This window comes from Castor canadensis, chromosome 7, assembly GCF_047511655.1.
Source record: "Castor canadensis chromosome 7, mCasCan1.hap1v2, whole genome shotgun sequence".
Classification (NCBI taxonomy): Eukaryota; Metazoa; Chordata; class Mammalia; order Rodentia; family Castoridae; genus Castor; species Castor canadensis.
In genome coordinates this window covers 107,760,949-107,786,862 of record NC_133392.1, presented here as the reverse complement: position 1 = coordinate 107,786,862, position 25,914 = coordinate 107,760,949, and the positions used below count along the sequence as shown (strand labels likewise).

Sequence of the window (25,914 nt, the reverse complement as noted above, 5' to 3'; positions counted from 1 at the left end):
CATTGCAAAATAGCAACTTAGAAATTTGCTTTTTTTCTCCAACAATATGGGCTTTGGAACTCAGTGCTTCACACTTGCTAGGCAGACACTTGACCACTTGATTCATACTGCTATTCCTTTTTTGCTTTATTCATTTTTTGGATAGGGTCTTGCATTTTTGTCTAGGGCTGGCCTGGACAGTGATCCCCTTACCTATGGCCTTCCACATAGCTGGAATTCAGGTACATATGGTCTCAGTAATTTTTTTGCACTGGCTAGTCTTGAACTGCAATCCTCCTAATCTTTGCTTCTTAAGTAGCTGAAATTACAGGTGTGAGCCACCATGCTCAGCACAAGTTGGAGGTCTTTAACAGTGAATAGGTAAGTAATATCATCCACTCTCGCTACTTATTGACCTTATACTTGAAAATACTTTTCCTCCAGGACCAGTGGCTCACGCCTGTAGTCCCAGCTACTCAGGAGGCAGAGATCAGAAGGATGACTATTCAAAGCCAAGCCCAGGCAAATCGTTTGCAAGACCTTATCTCGAAAAACCCATCACAGAAAAGTGCTAGTGGAGTGGCTCAGGGTGAAGGCCCTGAGTTCAAACCCCAGTATTGCAAAAAAGAAAGTACTTTTCCATAAATGTCATTGACTGCGGTCATTTGCTAGATATAGAATTAGTGATAAACCAAATAAAAACGTCAAGAAAATCAAAGTGTACTTTTAACTTTGTAGTAACTTTTGCTTGTGATAACTGTGCTCTAGAACTCCTGCAACATAAAGTTGGAGGTCTTAGAGTCCTTGGCCTCTATGCTGCTGCCTGATGCCAAAAGGATGGGTTCTGGAGCATGCCAGAAGCAACTTCTTTTCTTTATAGAGAAAGCAATTGTTCTTCTTCCAAAACTCTTTCCTTCAAGTTCTATTATTTATTTGTTTGTTTATTTGTGGGTTTTTTTTTTTTTTGTAATGCTGAGGACTGAACCCAAGGCTTTGCACGTCAGTCTCTCTCTTTTTTTTATTTTTAAGTTTTTGTGTTGGATGGGGGTACATTGTCAGATTATCTTCTTAATGAACTTTTCTTTTTCCTTTTTGTGGTACTTGGGTTTTGAACACAGGGCCTTGTGCTTGCAAACCAGGGACTCTACCACTTGAGCCACTCCTCCAGCCTTTTAATGAAATATGTTAAGCTGCTTAAATGTGGGCTGCTGCTGTCTTTCTGCTTCTTTCTCCTTCCCTCGCTGCACAAACATCTGCTCCAGCTCTTTTTCCTTCCTCTGCTTCTTACCATGGAATCCACTGGCTTTGTGGTTCTTTTGAAGACTGACCAACAGACACTTTACAGCACTGATTCAGCTCACAGTGCCTGGTGTGGGTCCACTCTCCAAGGTGCCCTGCATTCACACAAATAAGCGTTTTCTGCAGCTTTACCAAGGCAGAGCGGTTTTCATCTTCCACTTGTACAATACCCCAAGGGTACCAGCAAGCATTAACCATTTTATTTCTGACTTTTACCTATCTGTACTTCCTATCCCCGCAAACAGCTCACATGCATCTGTTGCAGCATTGGTCTTCGGGTCGTCTGCTGGGAACTGATATATATGGATGCCATTTCAGACCAATCCACTCATGAGCTTGCTCTTACACTTCTGTAATTCAGTTTTAGAAATTGTATTTGCTCTGGAAAGCCCTGGTGTAATAGTCACCTTGCAGTTCAGGCTCTTTATGATTAAGAAAGTCCTCTGACAGTAGCCAATGGGGGCAATGGAGTAGAGGCACACCTGGATGTGAAAGCCATCAAATTCGGCATCTATGTAGTCAGCTACTGGCTGGCAACTCTCTTCCCACTATTCACAATGCTTTCACAGGTCCAAAAGTTTGAGCTCTAAGTCTCACATTTTGGCAAAAATAAAAGGATTCATGTTCTTCAAAATTAGTAAACAATGAGTTAATCAGTGTTGACTTTCCAATTCCTGTCTCCTGCCATGAAAACCAAAACCTTACTGAATGGATCTATTGACCAATTGATCAGGCAGCTCTCAAAACCAGCATGGCCACACAGAGTCAAGGAACAGATATTTTTCTTTTTCTCTGTTCACCACCAGATTCTTGTGGGCCATAGATGCCATGTGAGACTAAAAGAGCAGGTACTCTGCCTTGTCAGAGAAGGCTGTGCTGTGGGCAGAAGTTTAAGCAGAGGTCACAGCTGTGGCCTCCAGGTGGCTGAGTGATCTTTTAAAATCTTAAATGTTATGTGATGGAATCAAAATCTTTAGCAAGAGGCCTTTGAGAGAGTACATTGGAAGATATGTGTTGGTGTTTGTGATGGTTCACTGTGGTTGTTGAAGGGATCAAAGGATACCTAGGAAAATGGTAAGGAACACTTCTGGTTGTATCTGTGAGTGTTCACAGAAAAGATGGGCAAATGGGTCAGCGAACTGAGTGGGAAAGACCCACCCTGAATGTCAGTGGCACCATCCAATATGCCGAGAGCCCAGATGGAATGAGTAAGTGGAAGAAGAGGGAAGCTGCTTTGCATAAACACTGGACTCTTCTTCTGCAGGTGCATTTTTTGCTGGTGCCACATATGGACATCAAACTCTGGATATTCAGCCTTTGAACAGAGCCTTGCACCAGAAGCACTCCAGGGGCCTTTCATATTTGGATGGGGGCTACATCACTGGTTTCTTTTGTTCCAAAAATGTTCTAGCTTCTTGGAATGAGCAGCTACCAATTTCCTCTGCTGTCCAGCCTGCAGATGGTCATTGCAGGACTATTCAGTCTCTGATCATGTAAGCTAATCTAATTGATTCCCTCTTTTAAATACTTAGATTCTATTGGTTCTGTTTCTCAGAGCTTGAGGGGGCTTGAAAATAATGCCCATCTTCCTCACTCAAATTTGAAAGCAACTGAGAGATAGATGTAACCAGTAGATTGGTAGAAATCATAGCACAATTTGAGCTGTTTGGACAGCTTGGCTTAAATTTGAGACAGAGAAAGACCAACTTCTGTAGGACTCTGTCCTGCCTCCTATTCTCCAAATGTAGGATTGTGTATTTGAGTCCGCCAAGGATGTTTACCAAGGATGGCTTTACTGTTTGAATTAGGACAAAATGAGAAAGGAATCATTCTCCTAGTGCTTATATTCTTTTAATAGATTAGTCTTATCCAGTCAAGAGACTTGGGTTATTTCTACCCCCTCCAATCAGGCTTTACACAACTCAGTGGGGAAAAATGAGTATGGGTGGGATGGGAGACCATGGGGCTACTGTAGGGAAAATTCTTTCCACGGGAAAATGAGAGGTGAGGGAATATGTGTTCTTTTCTAAGTTTTCTCTTTACATTTTGTACATAATCATGGCACTTATGGTCAATCAGGGGTGGTCCTATCACCTCCCACACACACACCCAGAGAGGAGGTTAGTGGCTCCTAGCTTAATAAGATTGCTTCAATACTGTGTCTTTTAGGATTCTTTCAGGTGTGTTGGTCAACGGTGTTAATTTTGCATACAGAGGCTCTAAAATATACCTTAATCACTGCATTAAATAAATGTAATTCCAAGACCATGGTGTATAAAGATAAAAGGGGGAAGGTGGGCTCTGGGTCCAACTGACATCTAAAATGCAATGCTGTTTATTACAGGTCCTTAGTGACCAGAGAGACCTGTTGAGTAGTAGAAGGTGAAGACTTTGCCCACTAGGGCTGGTGCTATAGAAATGTTAAAAGAAAAACTTTAGATAAATAAGATTTATCGGGATTTATTTGAGCAAAGAATAACTCATAAATGAGGCAATGCTCAGAACAGAAAGAGGTTCAGAGAACTCTGCTTAGCAATGGATCGGTGGATCGGTGAGCTTTCATAAACTGCAGAAGGGAAGTAGAGAAGTCACGACTGGCTACAGTGAAGCATCTGACTTAATTGGGTCTGAGGCATGTGCCTCATTGGGTATGGTGTCATGGATTTGTCACCTGTGATTATTGAACCTGGCTGTTTGTGGTTGGCAGAAACTTGACTATTAGACTCCTAAATTAGGTTCTGATTTATTTATATACTAAGGTTGCTTTCATTAGGTAGGAATTCAAAGTATGAAGACAGCTCAAAGCTGATGGCCTCCTGCTTATTTAATTTAAAATAAATAAGCAGACCACAGTTACCGATTAGGCATCTGAAGGAAAACTCATGGATCCCTGACAGTTTTCTTGTAGGTTTAGTGCTTCCTTCCTGGCCTGGGGATAATGAGACCAGGAGCACTTACACAGCACCAAAGGCACCTGTCCCATGGGGTGATCCACAGGGCCAAACTGGCCAGCTGGTTCTGCAGCACAGCACACTCTCCACCATTGCCTGAGCTGCAGACTGTTCTTCAGGGCCATGCTCAGCACGCAGAATAGAATAGGAGTCAAGGTGACCTTGGTCCCATTTCTTGATGACCCCAGTGATGTTTCATTTAAGAGATGATAGGTTAAAGCAGAGACCAAATGAGAAAGGCATGTTGCTACCCTTTTAGAATCCACTGCTCCCAGCAATGGAGCTGTTCTAATGGAGAATCCTAAGCCAAATAGAATTTTTAAGTTGATTTTGTGCTGTCTTAAAAGATAAACTCACAAGCACAAGCAGAAACTTCCTAAAATAACTAATACAGGAAACCTCTGTTCTGAAGCCTTCCATAGGCTAAAGTCTGAAAATTATAGTTAGGTTTAACATTTAATTTAGAAGAGATTGGAGTGAGAAAGACTTCTGAGGACATCTCTTAAAAATATATTAGCATATAATATCTGTACAGGGGGATACACTGTGATATTTACATATGTGCTTAAATATATCTTAGTTAAACTTATCCCCTCCATTATTCTCCCTCTTCCCACCTCCCCTCTTCTTAGAACAATTGCAACAGGTTTCATTCTTCTATTTTCATATATGAATACAAAACACATCCACCATATTCACCCTCACTCTTCCTTTCCTTATGCCCACCCACTTCCCATGGATGCCCACCCCTCTCCCACTATTACCCACCCCTGGAAAAAATCTATTTTACCCTCCTGCCCTTCATTTTTTTTAAGTGTATATTGATAGTCCAAGGGGGTTTCACCTTGGTACTTCAGGCCAGTATAGATCATGCTTTAATCAAATTAATTCCCCTGCCCTGGTTACTTACTCTTTCTCTGTCACAATGCCCCTCCTAATATTCAACAACTTACAGTACAGTACATTCTATTGTATTCATATAACGATGGTTTGTTTCAATATTTTTCATTCTCTAACAATTTCTTTCCCTCTCTTGACTTCCATAGTTCCCTCAGACAGACTCACTAATAAAATTTTGTTCTTTCTCATTTTGTATATGCATGTAAGTATATGATCATACATATATAATTAACTTATAGGTCTAGTTTCCACATGTGAGAAAAAACATGCAACGTTTGACTTTTTGAGCCTGGCTCACTTCACTTAACATGATGTTCTCCAGTTCCACCCATTTACCTGCAAACAACATAATTGCATTCTTCTTTATGGTTGAATAAAACTCCATTGGGTATATATGCCACATTTTCTTAATCCATTCATTGGTTGGAGGGCATCTGGGCTGCTTCCAAAGCTTGGCTCTTGGAAATAGTGCTGCAATAAACTTGGGTGTGCAAGTGGCTCTATCATATCCTGGAGAACATTCTTTTGCATATATGCCTAGGAGTGGTACTACTGGGTCATATGGTAGTTCTAGTTTTAGTTTTCGAGGGACATTCATATTGATTTCCATAGTGGTTGTACTAATTTACATTCCCACCAGCAGTGTAGAAGTGTTCCTTTTCCCCACATCCTCACCAGCATTTTTAATGTGCCCCATTCTGACTGGGGTCCATTCTGACTTGCACCCTATTCTGACTGGGGCAAAAGGATGTTGAACATTTCTTCATGTATTTCTTGGCCATCTGTACTTCTTCTTTTGAGAATTGTCTGTTCAGTTCATTGTCTGTTTGTCCTTTTATTCAGTGGATCATTGATTCTTTGAGAGGTTAGTTTTTTGAGCTCCCTGTATATTCTGGTTATTAATCCCTGTCAGAATGTACAGCTGGTAGAGATTTTCTCCCATTCTGTAGGCTGTCCCTTCAGTTTAGTGACCATTTCCTTTGCTGTGTAGAAGCTTTAACAATGAACAATGTGTGAAGGAAATCAGGAAAACAATACCATTCACAATAGCTTCAAAAAATTAAAATACCTAGGAATAAATCTAACAAAGGAGGTGACTGACCTATGCAATGAAAATTACAAGTCATTAGAAAGAGATCAATGAAGACGTCAGAAGATGTTCATGGATTGGCAGAATCAATATTGTGAAAATGGCTACTACCAAAAGAATCAATATTGTGAAAATGGCTACTACCAAAAGCAATCTACATGTTCAATGCAATCCCTATCAAAATTCCTATGACATTCATCACTGAGATTGAAAAGTCAACCCTAAAGTTCATATGGAAGCACAAAAGACCTTGACAAATCAAAGGAATCCTGAGCCAAAAGAGTAATGTTTAATGTTGCACAATTCCTGACTTCAAACTATACTGCAGAGCCATAGTAATAAAAACAGCATGCTTCTGGTCCAAAAAAAGACATGAAAACCATGAAATAGGAGACTCTGATGCAAATCCATGAAACTACAGACATCTGATTTTCTACAAAGGAGTACAAAATATGCATTGGAGAGAAGACAGCCTTTTCAACAAATGGTGCTGGGAAAACTGAGTTTCCACCAGCAGAAGACTGAAACTAGATCCCAGTCTCTCACCTTGTATTAGCATCAATTCAAGGTGGATTAAAGATCTTAAGGCAAAATCTGAAATGATGAAATTAACCCGGGAAAAAATAGGGAACACAATGGACCACATAGGTAATAACTTTCATCGTTCTGTTTCATATATGTGTAGGAAGCCCATCAACCATATTTCCTCACGATCTCCTCTTTTACCTTTCCCCCTTCACAAGTAGCCCCCTCCTCCCCACACTGTACCTGTTTTATAGTCCTATTGCTCATTATTTTATTGTTAGTGCTTTAGAAAAAAAAGTCTATTTTCTTTTCTGACCCAGCATGAAAAGAGGGAAAATAGGAAGAGAATGGATGAAAACCAGAAAACAACAGGAGGGATGAAATGTGAGAGGTGAGCTTTAATCCCTGAAGCAAAAGCCAAGCAGAGGCTGCAAGGCTCTGACTTATTTGATGTGATGAGGCAGGTGCCTTATTTGGGTGTGATGGTTTGACGGATTGGCTACCTTGAGCGCCAAGTCAGGTTGGTGGTGATTGGATGGCGATTGACTATTAGTTGTCTCCCCACCGACTCACAACTTGGAGCTGCTGCACCTTCTCCACCTCTGCAGCAGTAACCAGAAGAAAGGAAACCACATGCTCCTTCCCTGCTTCCACTGTGCCTGAGCCTGCCCACCTCACCCCTGCAGTTCTGAAAGACTTTTCTAAGTGCTTCTCATCCAGTTCCTTCTCCTCAAGTACTGAAAGTCAAGAGTGAAAACTCCTTTATTCAGATTTCTCTCTTAATTATTGGATTTATGACATTATTGCTTTTTTACAAATCATACATTTTGTACATTGGTGAACTTATTAGCTTGACCTTTAAGTGAAATTTCAGATGTTTTTAGAAAAATCTTAATTTGAGAACATCAAAAACAACTCCCCCAGGATCTAATGTAGCTAGCTATTAATAACAGGGCTTTATTGCAAGTATATTACTAATACATGCTTCCTGGAGAAGTCCAAACTAAAGCTAAATAATTTTTCTATGGCATGGTGACACTCGTATGTCCCCCATGAAGTACAATACAGGATCTTTGCTTTTAAGAAAAAAATAATAAAACTACTGCTTTTTTATTTTCACATAAATCCTATGAGGTAAAATTATAAATTAGGTATTCTTTTGTAGGTTGATGTTGGAATTTGACACTTTCGAGGGTTTTTTGTTTCTTTGGGTTTTTTTCCTTTCCTTTTGGTATGTTGGGGATTGAACCCAGCATGTACTACACAAGTGCTCTACCGCTGAGCTATACTCTTAAGCACCCCCAGCCCAAGATAACTTTTACTGGAAATACCTTCTGAATTCCAAAGAAATGTGTTACAAATGAACTTCTGAAATACAGCTTGCTTCTAAAATAGATTCAGCCTTTACACTGTTTGAGTTCATGAGAAGTTAATGAGAAACAGTAAAATGACAATAAATTGATGTGTTTTAAAATGTTCACTTCTTTGCAGGATTTGCTACCAATATGGAGGGGATATTGGGGCTTGAACTCAGGACCTCACACTACCACTTGAGCCACACCTCTAGTCCTTTTTGTTTTACTTATTTATTTATTTATTTATTGGCAGTAGTGGGGCTTGAACTCAGGGCCTTCACTTTGAGCCACTCCACCAGCCCTATTTTTGTTAAGGGATTTTTTTGAGATAGGGTCTCGTGAGCTATTTGCCTGGGCTGGCTTTGAACTGTGATCCTCCTGATCTCTGCCTCCTGGGTAGCTAGGATTACAGGTGTGAGCCATCAGTGCCTGCCTGTTTTAGTTACTTTTCAGATAGAATCTTGTGCTTTTTTGTCTGGAGGCCTGGCCTCAAACCATGACACTCTCCCACTCTCAGCTCTCTTTCTCAGCTATGTCTCTCACATAGCTGAGATTACAGAATGGAACCACCATGCCCAGCTTGTTTTTTGAGATGGTATCTTGCTAACTTTTTGCCTAAAATTGCAAACCTCCTGATCTCAGCCTCCGAAGCAGCTGGGATTACAGACATGTACCACCACACCCAGTCCTCAAAATTATTTAACTTGTTAAGGATAAGTTTGTTATTTAACAATTCAGAAATAGTTAAAGATATACTTAGAAAAAGAACTAAAGTAATGAAGTTCCAAATTCTCCAACATAAAAGCTACTCAAAAATTTACAAAGCCTTTTTAATTGTATAAGTTGCTCACATAATACAATTTTTCCATGATTCTTTAAAATATTGATCCACGATCAACTCCACATTCTTTAAATCAATAATATATTTGTCTGATTTCATATTCAATTATAGAGCAGCATTGTTGATGTTATTTAGCTTCCAATCACAATTTCCAGTAAGTTCATGTCATTCTCAGTATTAAATCTAACTTTACTGTAGGATAATGACGACTGAGCAAAACACTTGGGATACAGAAAGTCATGAAATAGTACCTTTTGGTAAAGTGGTGAACTAGCACCTTTTGGTAACTACCTCCTAATTATATCCTGCCTTTAACTAAAATATTGATTGATCACAATCACCCTTGATTGATTTGTAGCTCTAATTTCTGTGTTTCTTATACCATCCATTAGAACATTGCTATTTGGGTAAGACTGTCTTCTTTGATCTTGGTTATTTGATTCTTGTTACCCAGATATTGCTGTGTAGATGATGTTGTGTGAGTCGTTTAATTTTCATTTGGCAAGTGTAACAAGTCATCCAATGGAGTTACGTTATTTGTTTTATGTACTTTGAGTACAGATTTTAAAGGTTTTGAGCAATATTTGACAGGGGAGGCACAGAATTTGCGTATGCTTGTTGGTTTCACCGTAGAAAATATTCCTTCAGATCTGCCAGTTTTAGCACTCTCTTCTTGAATGGTAATTTTATCAAAGTCACCCACAAATTTTTTCGTCAGATTGGAAAAAGTCTGTGATAAATTAAGAAGTGCACTCCAAGGTCTTTTATCCACAGTCTGATCACTTATTTTCTTCTGTAGTTTCTCCTTTACGTTTCTGTGAACCACTTCACAAGAGATGGCTTGGATACCTTTTTTCAGTGCTCCTGGCACAGTTCCTCTGGGTTTGGAAAAGGTAACAGACTGATCATTAATTAAAGATTTTAGGATTGCACAGTTTCTTTCTAAAACAAAATTTGTTCTTTTCTGTGAGAAACCTTTTTCACTTTCGAAAGAGTAGAAAGGAAATCTCTTTTTTTTCAAAAGTAACATCTGTATGTGTTTTGGGTCATGGAAAATTATGGGATTTGTGTCACTTTGTTCCTGTGGATTAAAGAAAAAAGTATTTAGTCATAAGTCTATTGAGGCAAGGAAGCTACATATATTTTTAAATGTGAACATAAAATTGCAAAGCATTTTAAAAATGATGGCATGGGGTATTTAATATGAACATAATAGTATTCAAGTATATAAAAACAAAGTGTTCAGATGTGATATATTTTTTTCTCTTCTTACAGGTGTGTTCACAAAATCTGAACCTTTGATCTTAAATCATTTTTTTGGAAAAAAAAAGTGGGATATATGGACAGAAACAAATATATTTCTTAAATGTTTGAGATGTTGTCAAATGAAAATAAGAGAGTCTGTGGAATGGGGCACTGTGCTGGTATTCCTTAGTTTTCCATGCTGAAGAAATAAAAAAAGTATTTAAAAATGGATTGACCCAAAGCTCACAAGTGACATAACAGATTGGAAGCCAAAGTTCCATTCATTGATATTTTAGCACATAATTCAGAAAAATTAAAAGTGTCTCTATAATGGTTATACTTGTTACTGTATCCCAGTGTGTGCATGATATTATGTGCAAAATACTTGGCACATAGAAAGTGTTTAATCTGTGCCTGTGGAATAAGATAGCCAAAGGAATCGATGAACTTCAAAGCAGACTACTTCAATAGCAGCAACAGAAAAATCTGTTTGCCCGAGCTACTTCTTTAAACTTTCCCCCACATTTCCAATATCAGTGTTCACAATCTCTACTTCTTGCTCTAGAGAAAAAGATTAACTCCAACGAAACTGGTTAAATATGCACATTTGCGATACTTTAAAGAATAAGTCATTGCACATGGCAAATTTTAAGGGATTAGTCATTGTACATGGGTGCTCTTAGTATGAAACGGATGTTTACGCCTATGCTCACTGAAAACATGACAAAAGGTCAAGTTTTGCAGCTCAATGGTGATGACAACATTACTTATGTAGCTACAGTGGTGGAAGTTTGTCATCTTTTTGGTCTGTCATACACCTTAGGGGAATGTTCACCTCACCAGTCTATGTGCCTTTAAGCAGAGGCAGAAACTATCTGTACCAGCTTGTCTGGGGTTAAGGCATAGACATGGGACCTGGGTTCTGCCAACCAGATATACCTACAGTTGTCTTCACTTCAGAAAAAGCAGGCACTGTAAAAACGTAGGGATTATGAAAACTATGGTGGTGAGGCTGGTAGAAGCCATAGAGATCACAGAGGTGTGTGTCCTGTTCCACATCAGAGCTATAAACTATGACCTGCGACATTAGGGTGGATCCTCACAGTGTGGGGCTGGAATTTGGGATTCTTGACTCGAGAGCTTCTAAACCACATTCCCTCTTGCTTGCTGGGGCTTGTAGTATCCTTACTTATTAAACAATAAGATGTTCTTATTACCGTGTGAGAAGATACTGCCTTTGCTGTACTAATGCTGATTATCTTGGCATTTGGGTTTCTCAGTTCATCCTCAAAGCACAAGGGGAGCACTCTGTTCTTTCTTACCAAATGATAGTCACATAACTGATGATTTCTGATTGACTCATTTTCTTCTGTACTAAAATCTCTCATCTGTGGAGCAGATTTTCTTCTGAAAAGGAACACAAATTCAGGGAACTGTTTATAGGGCTGATTTAAGCTTGTCAGTTCTTGTCCCTAGAGGTCACGCCAATATCTCCACTAATCCTTGTCCCATAGACATTTGACCTGTTAAGACCTTTCTTTCCTAAATGTGGTATCTATACACAATGGAATTTTATGCAGCCATGAAGAAGAACGAAATGTTATCATTCGCTGGTAAATGGATGGAATTGGAGAACATCATTCTGAGTGAGGTTAGCCTGGCTCAAAAGACCAAAAATCGTATGTTCTCCCTCATATGTGGACATTAGATCAAGGGCAAACACAACAAGGGGAATGGACTATGAGCACATGATAAAAGCGAGAGCACACAAGGAAGGGGTGAGGATAGGTAAGACACCTAAAAAACTAGCTAGCATTTGTTGCCCTTAATGCAGAGAAACTAAAGCAGATACCTTAAAGCAACTGAGGCCAATAGGAAAAGGGGACCAGGAACTGGAGAAAAGGTTAGATCAAAAAGAATTAACCTAGAAGGTAACACCCACGCACAGGAAATCAATGTGAGTCAATGCCATGTATAGCTATCCTTATCTCAACCAGCAAAACCCCTTGTTCCTTCCTATTATTGCTTATACTCTCTCTACAACAAAATTAGAGATAAGGGCAAAATAGTTTCTGCTGGGTATTGAGGGGGTGGGGGGGGAGCAGGAGGGGGTGGAGTGGGTGGTAAGGGAGGGGGTGGGGGCAGGGGGGAGAAATAAACCAAGCCTTGTATGCACATATGAATAATAAAAGAAAAATGCAAAAAAAAAAAAAAAAAAAAAAAAAAAGACCTTTCTTTCCTGCCTGGAGTGTGGGAGAAAACAAGATCGGGGTAGGAGCAAGACAGTCATCAGTCGCATGTGCGTCCTTCTGGTTTTTGAGCATGGAGGGAGTGTGTTATACAGATTGAGAACAGCCAAGGTAGAGTGGCATTTATTTGCTGAGAATCTGGGAGAACCTTTACAGGGCAGCTCCATGCCAACATAAGGTGTCATCGGTTTTGTTAAGAGGATGCAACGGTGTGGTCAGGTAGAAAGAAGATACAGGTCTCATTCCAGGTCTCCCTTGGTTTGGCATGGGTGAGGTACAGACAGCTTCATCTAAAGAAAATTAGGAAGAAGGAGCTGATGGGGTCTCAGAGGGTCTATCACACCAGAGAGAGTTGAAGGAGGGAAACTTTCTAAGTTTGGAAAGACCAGACTGTGAGTTCATGAACCACAGATGTCACCAGTCACAGAACATCTAGGAGTGGGACCTGTAATCACAGTCCTGCAACAGCACAAGCATACTGCTCCTTTGTCAGGTTCCCTTTCCTCACTGTCACTAAGTTCATCCAGCTTCTCACTCATATAAGCCTTACATATTGTCTTGGAAGGAAATAGAAAGATGAGTTAAGCCTAAAGAGGCTGTCCATTATTGCTCTAAACAAAGCTCAAAATAAACTACATATTTTTTCAGTATACAGTAGTTGAGATATTCATGAAAAAGTTTTGAACTTTATACAAAAATAAAGAAGCTACTTTTTTCACTTCCACTAAATGTATATGTACTACAAAAATATACTCTCTGCATATACAAAATATTGCATATACAAAAATATTCTCTCTACATATTGTCATGTCCTTCTTCCCATTTGACTGTGCTCAAAGTCTGTATGTAATACCTGCAGGCTTGGACCATTTATTGGATTGCACTATGGGACTAAATGTTAACCATGATCCAGAATAAATCCATTCTGGTCTATTTTTAAAAAAAGAAGGCAGAACTCATCCTAGCAGAATCATTATGGAACAGAATAGAACACTGACATTTTAGCCTGGCATAGTGGTGCAGGGTCTATAGCCCCCGCTACTCAAGAGGCCGAGGCACACAAGTTCATGAGCCTTGAACTTGATTCTCAAAAAACAAAGTAAAGGGATTAGAGACCCAAGTGGTAGAGTGCCTGCCTAGCAATCGCAAAGCCCTGAGTTCAAGTCCTGTACCGCCTCCCAAAGAATGCAAATAAACAAACAAGAAAGCTAAGGGAGTGGTTTAAATGATGGAATGCTTCTTACTGTGCACACAGCCTTGGGTTCAATTCCCAGCACTGCAAAAAAAAATGTTCTTTTAAACATTTTTATTAGCATATATTGGTTTATAGGGAGAATTCATTGTGATATTTACATATGTGCTGACAATGTGTCTTAATTAGATTTACCTTGTCCATCCTTCTCCCTCATTTCCCCTCCCCCCTTCTCAGAACTATTTCAGCAGGTTTCATTGTTCTATTGTCACACACATATGCAATGTACATGAACCATATTCCACCTCCTTCACCCTCCCCATTTACCCTCCCCCGCCCACTAGTGCCCACCCCCGACAGGACCTGTTTTACCTTCCCGGCCTTCATTTTTATTAAATGTGTATCATTGTTCAAGGAGGTTTGTCATGGTATTTCCCGCACACATCTTATACTTTAATCAGATCAACCCCTCCATCGCTTACTTTTTCACTATTGCTCTTCTCCCTTATTAATTTTAAAACTAAATTACCTTTTATTTACAGAATCTTCTAAGTATTCAAGAAAATCCAATGCTTTCCCAGTTTTGTTTTCATTTTGAGCTGAAATTATAAAAGATTTTTTAAAAGACGCATATACTATTTAGAAAATGTCTTGAATAAAATATTTTACAATTTAAAATGTCCTATGGAACAGCACCCAGTACAGTGCCTGATCTGCAGTAGCTACATGGTGAGCACTTCTTTAATGAACAAGATACACCTGAAAGGCTGCGTCAGGACTTTTATGGTCCGCTAAGACAGGTCATACACAAACATGCTCTTAAGAGACTTTTTTGTGGCAAAGACGTATTCAAAAATTTAAAATCATTATTAACCAGTAAGAAGTCTAAGGTAGTTAAACACTGCTGGTACAAACAGAAGTCAGTTTCTAGATAGCAAATAGATCTTGCCACTTGACATGAAGGAATTGTCAAGGCTGAACTCTTCCAAATAGGCCTGTGAACACTCCAGCATTTTTCTGCTTTAAGTGTTCCCAGACACTCTTTCTATTAGCAACAAATTCAGCTTTTTCTTTGCCCTTAAGGAGTTTACATTCTAGTACTTGCTTCCCAACCTTTTCCACATCACAATGAACATTCCAACTAATACTATTTGTACATTTCTCTTTCAAGAGCACCAGCAAAATAAAGTCACTGCATATATACAAGGACCAAAAGAGTTAACAATAAATGGGTCATCCCTGAAAGAATTACTAAAGGATATCTTTCCAGAAAAATAAAAGTGAACATGTTAATATTTCTGCACTAGTATCAACTCTTTTCTCAACTATTTTAACCAAATTACATTTTGGTATTTGAGACTTTTGCAGTGTTAGCTTATGTTTTCTTTTTAACTGTGCTTTATTGAGGTAGGATTCACATATAATAAAATACACAGATTTTTAAATGTCCAGTCTGATGAATTATGACCAATACATCCACCCAAGTAAATAGAATAAAAAAAAAATAGGGGGGCTGGCAGAGTGGCTATTTAGTAGAGCGCCTCCATTGCAAGCACAAGGCCCTGAGTTCAATCCTCAATACCACCAAAAAAAAAAAAAAAAAAAAAAAAGAGAGAGAGAGAGAGAATTCTATTATTCTGAGATAGTTTCCCCATGTTTCTTTTTCAGTCAGTTCATTCAACTCATTGTTATCTCCTTCAGACACGATGGCTAAGTTAGTGACAGATATTTTCTTGCCTCAATGCCAACACAGTAGCATTACCCAATCTGTTCATATTTTTGTCTCCTTAGACTATTTTCTGTATGATTGTCCTAAACCTGCTATTTAAATACTTGATTTAATTTAATGGTTATTCTACTCTCTTTTGCTTTTAATACAATTTTAAATTCTGTATTAGCATTATTTGTTTCCTTGAGAATCTTTTAGCTGTGAGCGTGATCTCATCCTTCACAATTAACTTTTCCATTTTAAATCTTATAGAGTCTCATTTTCTTTAATTTCTTCAGTGTATAGAACAACCTTACACATCCATTTCATAAATTTTCTCAAGTTTGCCAAAATCAGATGCCTTTAAATGATTTCCTTTTTGGCTACAGAAATTTTGCATAGTTTTCAAGTTACCTAACTCTATTTATCTTTGAATTAAGTCACTTAAATCAGAGCTTAACTATTTGTCCAAAAACAATAGGAGTAAGTTTTCACTGGGTGTTCACCCTGTTTACCTGGACACTTAAATTCTCCTCTCAGAAATTAATATGCAAATCTAGAGGCTATTACCTCACTGTGCATTCAGTCATTCATTCAGCTGAGCAAGCTGGCAGGCCAGGGGGAGCCCTGAAAAGTCATGGGAAGTTTGTGTGCACTGTATCTTCTGTGAGACCTTTCTTGACTCTAAGGTGGTGGTGATGGATACTCTGCCCACTCACACAGGAGGTATCACTTGGGTTTCATTTTTTACTTCTCTCTTGGGGTAAGCAAGTCTGTCTGGGGAAGACCTGAGTCAACGAAAGGCCTTACAGCTCATGACTATTGATGGTGTCATACTTATTCTGAGCACAGTTATCTTCACAGCACACTTCCAAAAATGGTTCCTAGGAAATTGTATTTTCTCTGTTCAGTTGTCAACCCTTCTTTCAAGACTTTGTCTTCCAGGTTAAGAGGTTGACATAACTCTCAGTACATCTGAGGTAACACTAGAAAACCAGAGAAAGAAACGACTAGCTACAGCTGTCACGTTTCTCTCAAAATACTGCTAATGCAGACTTGGAATGTTGTTTCCTTCCTGTCTGAGGTTCATGGTTGATGAGTCTCTTGCTTTTCAGTTGAGTGTGTGTGTGTGTATGTGTGTGTGTGTGTGTGTGTGTGTGTGTGTGTGTGTGTGTGTGTTGTAGTGGTTGGCTGATTAATTTGGGTATTTTCAGAATATCTTCCAGTACCTCTTTCAGCCTTGTTTGTCCTTTTCTCCCAGGAAATGAATTGCACAGTGTCTTCTGGAATATTCTTTCAAGCTGCTTCAAATTGGAATACATGAAGATTTTCCATGTATTAACATGTAATACATGTAACACATGGATATTTCAAGTCCTCCCTAAACTTAAGTCTAGGATAAAAGTCCTATACAATACTTCCATTTAATAAATGTTTCTTCTCTTTTTTTTCTTCTTTTTGTTACTCATTTTTGCTATAATAAACTTGTATTTATTTTTGCCAGCTTTTCCAGAAGTCTTAATTTGAGACTTTGGATTTTTTAAAAATTATAAAATGCTTCTGTAGAAGACTCAGAAATTTTATAAGGAGATATTTGCTTTGCTGAAAGAGAAGGTGTGACATCTGAGTAGAACCAGGGAGAATGTGCTAAACAGAGGGATGCCTACATAAAAGTCCCTTTTCTGCCATCTTTACTAGTAGACTTCGGATCTTTCCTTCCTCCAAACAACCATTTTCTTCGAAGGAGGCTGGAATCTTTCTAACTCAAAGGAGAAAATCTTCAATGGCTAATTTTGTGTTTTCTAAAATGTGATCTACACTCATTAACATTTTGTGAGATCATTATAGTGTCTCCTGACTAGCATTTTGAAAATAAAGTAAAATAGAATATATACGTGGATCCCCAGTAATAACTGTATAAGACACAAATCCTGGAAATCAGGTCCACCAACAGAAAGAGAGATAATCAGGACTCCACAAAGCTCAATCTTCTGCAATATACACATATATCTTTTGCATTTCTCATGGAAAGCCTAATGCATATTAGGTTGTGATATAAAAAGTATTTCTCACTGTGAGTTGTTTTAAAAGTTGGAAAAAAACTGATCTAAGCCAATAATGATTTGTTGACTTAGGTTAAGGTCCATGAGGCTATTCTAGCCAGGAAGGCTTAAAGAGAAGTCGGCTGTGAGAAACAACTTTCCCATTCTTACAAAGGGATAAGACAGCTTTTCTTCACTCCAACAATGTTATTCATACAGTTGTCTTGAGTAGTTGTCACCATCTTGAACATCAAGGCTTGGACAAGTTATCTGTTAAGATAGCTGAGAAAACATGGAGGACTGAGCATGTATGCTGTTTATTGTGTTTGTCCACTTCTTTCCCCCAGTTTTTTGAAACAGGGTCAAACTATGTAGTTTATACTGGCCTGGAAATCTCTCTGCAGCCCAGGCTGGCCTCAAACTTCAGATCCTCCTGCCTCAGCTACCAGGTACTTGGATTACAGTCATGTACATCCACACTCAGCTGTAAACTGAATAATTGATGACATCATTAAGATGTCTGAATTAACCAGTCATGGAACTGCCTTATTGATAGATGTCTTGATATTTGAGGTAATAAACATCTTATTGTTTAAGCTGCCTGCTGTCAGATTTTCTTTTAAGTGCAGCTATAAGTCTACTATTAAATATGAACAAGAATTTAGGTAGAGAAATATGTTGTAAGTAGAACAGAGTGGATCAAATTATATAATAGTTGGAACAGTTCATTAATAATAAAATTGGTGTGATATGGATAGATTAAAGAGAGAGAATGAAAGATCTTAAATGATATACAAAGGTATCTGGATTTTGCTGTTTTTGTAATATCTTTGAATGTTATTAAGTCATGAAATATTATAGCAGTATGATCAAATAGTGATATTCCTTGGTAAAAGATTTTTTGACACTTATAGTCTACATTTGGATGCAATTCATCTACATTTATTCAGTATAAATATGCAATTTGTGTACCTGTAAGCGAAGGAGAATCATTTTCTTTTTTATAAGCAGTAGGTTGATTGCTGAGTGTAGGAGACATGGTTGAAAAACCCAGTGTCCTTCCACGTCTTTGTCTAAGCCGAGAATATACAAAGAGCAAGGGCTTTGCATTTTCTGACTAAGCATAAGGGAAAATGAAAAACTGTCTCAGAAATAAGTTTCTAATTATGATTATTAATAGCTGTCTGGTTCCTCAAATACTTTCAAATATAATATTGTATTTAATCCTTAAAAAAATCATCTCTGATTGGACAGATATGATTGGCATACAAAAAACAATAGTAATTAATGCAGTAGCCAATAAACCTGTAAATGAGGAGCCATTTAGAAGAGGTGACTATCCATGAGGGTGAAAGAGACAGATGTACTTCACAAAGGAGGAAAAACACAATGCTAAGATTTGGAGATGATGGCATGTCAGGAGAGGCCCACAGTACAAACCTAAAGGTTCATAGATAGTTTGGAAAACAGCATATTTAGAACATGCAGGCATTTATTATTGAGTTAGTGTAAAAGATAAGTTTGAATGGATAAAAAAGAGAATTGTGAGAGGGATAGAATATGGATGTTATAAAGGACAAACATTAAAAAGTTACCAAAATTATCTTGAGAAGAAGAAAACTTGGGTATGCAAGTAATTTTTTTTTGAGTCTCACTATGTAGTCCAGGCTGGCCTTGAACTCATGATCTTCCTGCCTCAGCCTCCCAAGTTCTGGAATTATAGGCATGAAACACCACGCCCACGAAGTATACCAGTAATTCTTAAAAGAAATTTCAAATAAGTGCCTCTACAAAGTAATTTAAAAGAATAACCAGCCCCTCCAATACAGTAAAGATATAAGGGAATTGAGAAAGGAGTGGTGGTGCACATCTAGAATCTTACTCTCAGGAGACTGATGCATGTGAATCATGAGATCAAGACCACCCTGAGCTGTATAGTGAGACCCTGTTTCAAGAAACAAAACAAAACAGAAAATTAAGGAAATTTATCACCTGTAGGCCTTAAGACAATGATAGCACTAAGTTCTTACTTATTAATAATAGCTTTGAATGTAAATGGAGGAAATTTCCTGATTGAAAGACATAGACTGGTGAATTAATAACAGCAATAAAATGACCCAAATATACACTGCCTGTAACAAATTAACTTGAATGGTAAAGACACACAAATGGAAAGTGAAGAGATGGAAGATGATATCCCATGTAAATGGAAACCATGTAATTAATAGCAGCTACACTTTTAATTCAGGTAAACAAACATTAAGACAAAACTTAAAAAAAAAAGACAAAGAGGAACTTTATATAAAATAAAGGGAACAGATTTCCCAAGATGGCAGCTAGAGGGAGGAAGCAGAAAGCAAGCCTCCTAAAGTGAAATCTTGGAGAGATGCTGGAGACACACCTTGCAGGCAAGGCCACCGAGAAGAGGCAAAACTTTGACCCCTCCACACCTGCAGCCCACACATAGCATCTCCACTTCACGTTGAATGGAGAAACCAGGAGGGCCCCCCAGGGCGCCAGTCACCCACATCCAGACAGCTTGGGAAGATGCGGACAAGGTGAACTAAGTGGTATGCAGTACTTCCACAGACAACCCTGGACCAGACCAGCATAGCCCTCTGGACAGACTGACATCTCCCAGGGAAAAAAGAGAAACTGAGTAATAAGCAATAAGAACAAAAAAGACACATAGCAAAGAGGGTGGGGCACTCTGAGTGCCAAAGGGGGGGAGGGGAATCCCTCACAGAACTGTAAATAAACAAGCCGGGCCTGGCGGGAGAGGGTGGGAGCGGGGGTGTGTGCCCAGCAACCAGGAGCGGGAAAGCTTGTGAGAGTGGAGGAGGGAGGAAAACTCCACAGGAGTGGGGAGAAGACCACTTCCCACGTGAGCTGTAAACAAACATGCAGGCCTGAGAAAGCGGGTGCAGTATCACCTCCCCCAGTGTGCTTGGAAAGGGGAAAGCTTGTAGCAGAGGCTCGCACACAAGAGAACTCTGAGTAAACAAAACCTGTGGGGCCAGGTGAGTGCTAAGCTCACCCCTGAGATCTGCATAAATAACACCTCCAGGAACAGCAGGCTGACAGCAGCAGGCAGCAAGCCACAGCCTCAGATAGCCATTCACAGAACTGTCTCCAGACTCTTTTTCTTTTTTTTCTCTCTTCCTACCTTTGATGAGAAAACAACCAAACTACACCTGCATGCTGAAAAACTTACTGAAACTGTATTGCATTTGAACTTGGGACAGTTTGTGAGTTTTTTTTTTTTCTTATGTTACCCCTTTGATGAGACAACTACAGAACAACATCTGAGGCACCATCTCCAGGATTGGGGGCTGAGGGACGAACACCAAAATTATTAAGACTGAAACTTCATTGCATTTGAACTTGGAGGGTTTTTTTTTTTAATATTATTTATTTTTTATTTTTATTTTATACTTTTTTTTATATATACATTTTTTCTTTCAGTTGCTTATTTTTTATTTCTATTCTTATCTTTATTCTTTTTATTTTTAATTTTCAATCCTCTGACTCTCTAATGCCTTTTCAGCTTATGGTTGATTAGTACACTGTCTCTCCCTGTTTATATCTTTGAAACTTTTTTTATTTGTTTCTTTGTTTTAATTTTTTTTCTACTTGATTATTTGTTTTTCCCTTTTCCTTTAACTTCTTTGTTTTCCATGCCCTCTCACCCTTCCATTCTAAATATCACTAATGCTATTATTATAGCCAGAAAATACTTAATTGCACACAGTACAGGGACAACAACAACACCAAGGGCAATGACGGGAAGACAGAAAAAAACAGGAAAACCAGTTTCCCCACAGCAAAAAATTAGTACAGGAACCAGAGGGAAATGAAGAAAACAGATACTCAGATTCAGACTCCAACAAAATGAAGATAAACTATGCCAAATGACCCAATGAAGCCCACAAGAATAATTTAAAAGAAGACATACTACAGGTACTCAATGAGAATTTTATAGAGATGATACTGGATAGGGTCAATGGAAGTGTACAGGAGACACTCAAGAAATTCCAAGACAACAAAATAGAGAATTTGAAAAAGCAAAAGAAGAAATAAAGGAAACCATAGAAGCACTGTATAAACACCAAAGTGAAACAGAGAACATGATTAATAAAGAGATAAATGAACTCAGGACAAAAATAGACAACATTAAAGATGAACGACCCAGGATATGGAAAGTCTCAGAAAAAAGAACGAAACAGAATTGCAAACCAAAACGGAAGGCCAATCCAGCAGAATAGAACAGAAGACAGAATCTCAAAACTTGAAGATAAAATGGTAATTAAAGGAAAAACTGAAGAGCTATTAATTAAACAACTCAAGACCTGTGGAAAAAAAAGGCAAGAACTCACCGACTCTATCAAAAGACCAAACTTGAGAATCATGGGCATCGAAGAAGAAGAAGAGGTGAAAGCAAAGGGAATGCATAATATATGCAACAAAATAATAACAGAAAATTTCCCAAATCTAGAGAAAGATAGTCCCATACAGATGCAAGAGGCCTCCAGAACATCAAACAGACCAGATCAAAATAGAACTACCCCACGACACATCATTAAAACAACAAGTTCAGAAACTAGGGTAAGAATATTAAAGGCTGTAAGAGAGAAAAAACAAATAACATACAAAGGTAAACCCATCAAAATCACACCAGACTTCTCAACAGAAACATTAAAAGCAAGAAGAGTGTGGGGTGAGATCTTCCGGGCACTGAATGAAAATAACTTCAACCCCAGGATACTCTACCCAGCAAAACTATCATTCAAAATAGGTGGAGCAATAAAAGTCTTCCATGATAAGCAGAAACTAAAACAATATGTGACCACAAAGCCACCACTACAAAAGATTCTTCAAGGGATTCTGCACACAGAAAGTGAAACCCAGCATAACCATGAAAGGACAGGCAGCACCAAACAACAGGAAAAGAAAAAGCAAGAAAGTAGAGAATAACCTCAACTTAGGTACACACAATCAAACCTTCAAACAACTAAGATAACTAAATGACAGGAATCACCACATACCTATCAGTACTAACGCTTAATGTTAACGGACTTAATTCACCCATCAAAAGGCACCCCTTGATGAAATGGATTAAAAAGGAAGATCCAATAATTTGTTGCTTACAAGAGACTCATCTCACCGACAGAAATAAACATAGGCTTAGGATGAAAGGCTGGAAAATTTACCAAGCCATTGGCCCCTGAAAATAGGCAGGAGTAGCAATACTTATCTCTGACAAAGTAGACTTCAAACCTACATTGATCAAACGAGATAAAGAAGGACATTCCATACTAATAAAAGGGGAAATAGACCAAAAGGAAGTAATAATTATCAACCTGTATGCACCCAATGTCAACGCACCCAATTTCATCAAACATACCCTGAAAGACCTAAGAGCATATATTAACTCCAACACAGTGGTTGTGGGAGACTTTAACACCCCATTATCATCAATAGATAGGTCATCCAAACAAAAAATCAATAAAGAAATCCAAGATCTAAAATATACACCAGATCAAATGGACCTACTTGATGTCTACAGAACATTTCATCCAACTTCTACACAATATACATTCTTCTCAGCAGCCCATGGAACCTTCTTCAAAATAGATCATATCCTAGGGCACAAAGCAAGCCTCAGCAAATATAAGAAAATAGAAATTATACCATGCATTCTATCTGGTCACAATACAATAAAACTAGAACTCAACCACAAAAGTAAAGACAAAAAACATGTAAACAGCTGAAAACTGAATAACTCACTACTTAACAAACAATGGGTCATTGATGAAATAAAAGAGGAAAGTAAAAAGTTCCTGGAAGTCAATGAAAATGAAAACACAACCTACCGGAACCTATGGAACACAGCAGAGGCAGTCCTGAGAGGAAAGTTTATAGCCATGAGTGCATATATTAAAAAGACTGAAAGATCCCAAATCAATGACCTAATGATACATCTCAAACTCCTAGGAAAACAAGAACAAGCAAATCCCAAAACAAATAGAAGGAGAGAAATAATAAAAATAAGAGCTGAAATCAACGAAATAGAAACCAAAAAAACCATACAAAGAATTAATGAAACAAAAAGTTGGTTCTTTGAAAAAATAAACAAGATTGACAGACCCCTGGCAAACCTGACTAAAATGAGGAGAGAAAAAACCCAAATTAGTAGAATCAGGAATGCAAAAGGGGAGATAACAACAAACACCATGGAAGTCCAGGAAATCATCAGAGACTACATCGAGAACCTATATTCAAATAAATATGAAAATCTTAAAGAAATGGACAGATTTCTAGATACATATGATCATCCAAAACTGAATCAAGAGGAAATTAATCACCTGAATAGATCTATAACACAAAATGAAATTGAAGCAGCAATCAAGAGTCTCCCCAAAAAGAAAAGTCCAGGACCTGATGGATTCTCTGCTGAATTCTATCAGACCTTTAAAGAAGAACTGATACCAACCCTCCTTAAACTGTTCCATGAAATAGAAAGGGAAGGAAAACTGCCTAACACATTTTATGAAACCAGTATTACACTTATCCCAAAACCAGGCAAAGACACCTCCAAAAAGGAGAACTATAGGCCACTCTCCTTAATGAACATTGACGCAAAAATCCTCAACAAAATAATGGCAAACCAAATTCAACAACACATCAAAAAGATCATTCACCACAACCAAGTAGGCTTCATCCCAGGAATGCAGTGATGGTTCAACATACGAAAATCAATAAACGTAATAAACCACATTAACAGAAGGAAAGACAAAAACCACTTGAACATCTCAAGATGCAGAAAAAGCCTTTGATAAGATCCAACACCAATTCATGATAAAAGCTCTAAGAAAACTAGGAATAGAAGGAAAGTTCCTCAACATTATAAAAGCTATACATGACAAACCTACAGCCAGCATTATACTTAATGGAGAAAAACTGAAACCATTCCCTCTAAAATCAGGAACCAGACAAGGATGCCCACTATCTCCACTCCTATTCAACATAGTACTGGAATTCCTAGCCAGAGCAATTAGGCAAGAAGAAGGAATAAAAGGAATACAAATCAGTAAAGAAACTGTCAAAATATCCTTATTTGCAGATGACATGATCCCATGCCTTAAAGACCCAAAAAACTCTACTCAGAAGCTCCTAGACACTATCAATAGCTATAGCAAGGTAGCAGGATATAAAATCAGCATAGAAAAATCATTAGCATTTCTATACACTAATAATGAACAAACTGAAAAAGAATATATGAAAACAATTCCATTTACAATAGCCTCAAGAAAAATCAAATACCTAGGTGTAAACCTAACAAAAGATGTGAACGACCTCTACAAGGAAAACTATAAACTTCTGAAGAAAGAGATTGAGCAAGATTATAGAAAGTGGAGAGATCTCCCATGCTCATGGATTGGTAGAATCAACATAGTAAAAATGTCTATACTCCCAAAAGTAATCTACATGTTTAATGCAATTCCCATCAAAATTTCAATGACATTCATTAAAGACATTGAAAAATCTACCACTAAATTTATATGGAAACACAAGAGGCCATGAATAGCCAAGGCAATACTCAGTCAAAAGAACAATGCTGGAGGTATCATGATACCTGACTTCAAATTTTATTACAAAGCAATAACAATAAAAACAGCATGGTACTGGAATAAAAACAGACATGAAGACCAATGGAACAGAATAGAGGACCCAGATATGAAGCCACACAACTATAACCAACTTGTCTTTGACAAAGGCACTAAAAATATATGATGGAGAAAAAGCAGCCTCTTCAACAAAAATTGCTGGGAAAACTGGTTAGCAGTCTGCAAAAAACTGAAACTAGATCCATGTATATCACCCTATACCAAGATTAACTCAAAATGGATCAAGGATCTTAATATCAGACCACAAACTCTAAAGTTGATACAGGAAAGAGTAGGAAATACTCTGGAGTTAGTAGGTATAGGTAAGAACTTTCTCAATGGAACCCCAGCAGCACAGCAACTAAGAGATAGCATAGATAAATGGGACTTCATAAAACTAAAAAGTTTCTGTTCATCAAAAGAAATGGTCTCTAAACTGAAGAGAATACCCACAGAGTGAGAGAAAATATTTGCCAGCTACACATCAGACAAAGGACTGATAACCAGAATATACAGGGAACTTAAAAAACTAAATTCTCCCAAAACTAATGAGTCAATAAAGAAATGGGCAAGTGAACTAAGCAGAACTTTCTCAAAAGAAGAAATTCAAATGGCCAAAGAACACATGAAAAAATGCTCACCTTCTCCTAGCAATAAAGGAAATGCAAATTAAAAGCACACTAAGATTCCACCTCACCCCTGTTAGAATAGCCATCATTAGCAACACCACCACCAACAGGTGTTGGTGAGGATTTGGGCATAAAGGAACCCTCTTACACTGTTGGTGGGGATGTAAACTAGTACAACCACTCTGGAAAAAAATTTGGAGGCTACCTAAAAAGCTAAACATTGATCTACCATTTGATCCAGC

The 25,914-nt window shown here is 38.2% G+C and overlaps 1 protein-coding gene and 1 pseudogene across 1 annotated transcript in view; both read right to left on the bottom strand.

Moving 5' to 3' along the window:
* Nucleotides 1–1,151: 1,151 nt before the first annotated feature.
* Nucleotides 1,152–2,548, bottom strand: LOC109698316 (septin-10-like; annotated as a pseudogene).
* Nucleotides 2,549–8,929: 6,381 nt separating this feature from the next.
* The window catches only part of C7H1orf141 (chromosome 7 C1orf141 homolog), a 53,564-nt gene continuing 36,579 nt past the window's right edge, over nucleotides 8,930–25,914 (bottom strand). The window contains exons 8-10 of the mRNA XM_074079591.1: nucleotides 14,156–14,225; nucleotides 11,403–11,592; nucleotides 8,930–10,021 (exon numbers count right to left, since the gene is read on the bottom strand). Of these exons, the coding sequence (XP_073935692.1) occupies nucleotides 9,428–10,021; nucleotides 11,403–11,592; nucleotides 14,156–14,225 (854 nt within the window). The 3' untranslated portion in view covers nucleotides 8,930–9,427. The remainder of the gene's footprint in view (nucleotides 10,022–11,402; nucleotides 11,593–14,155; nucleotides 14,226–25,914) is intronic.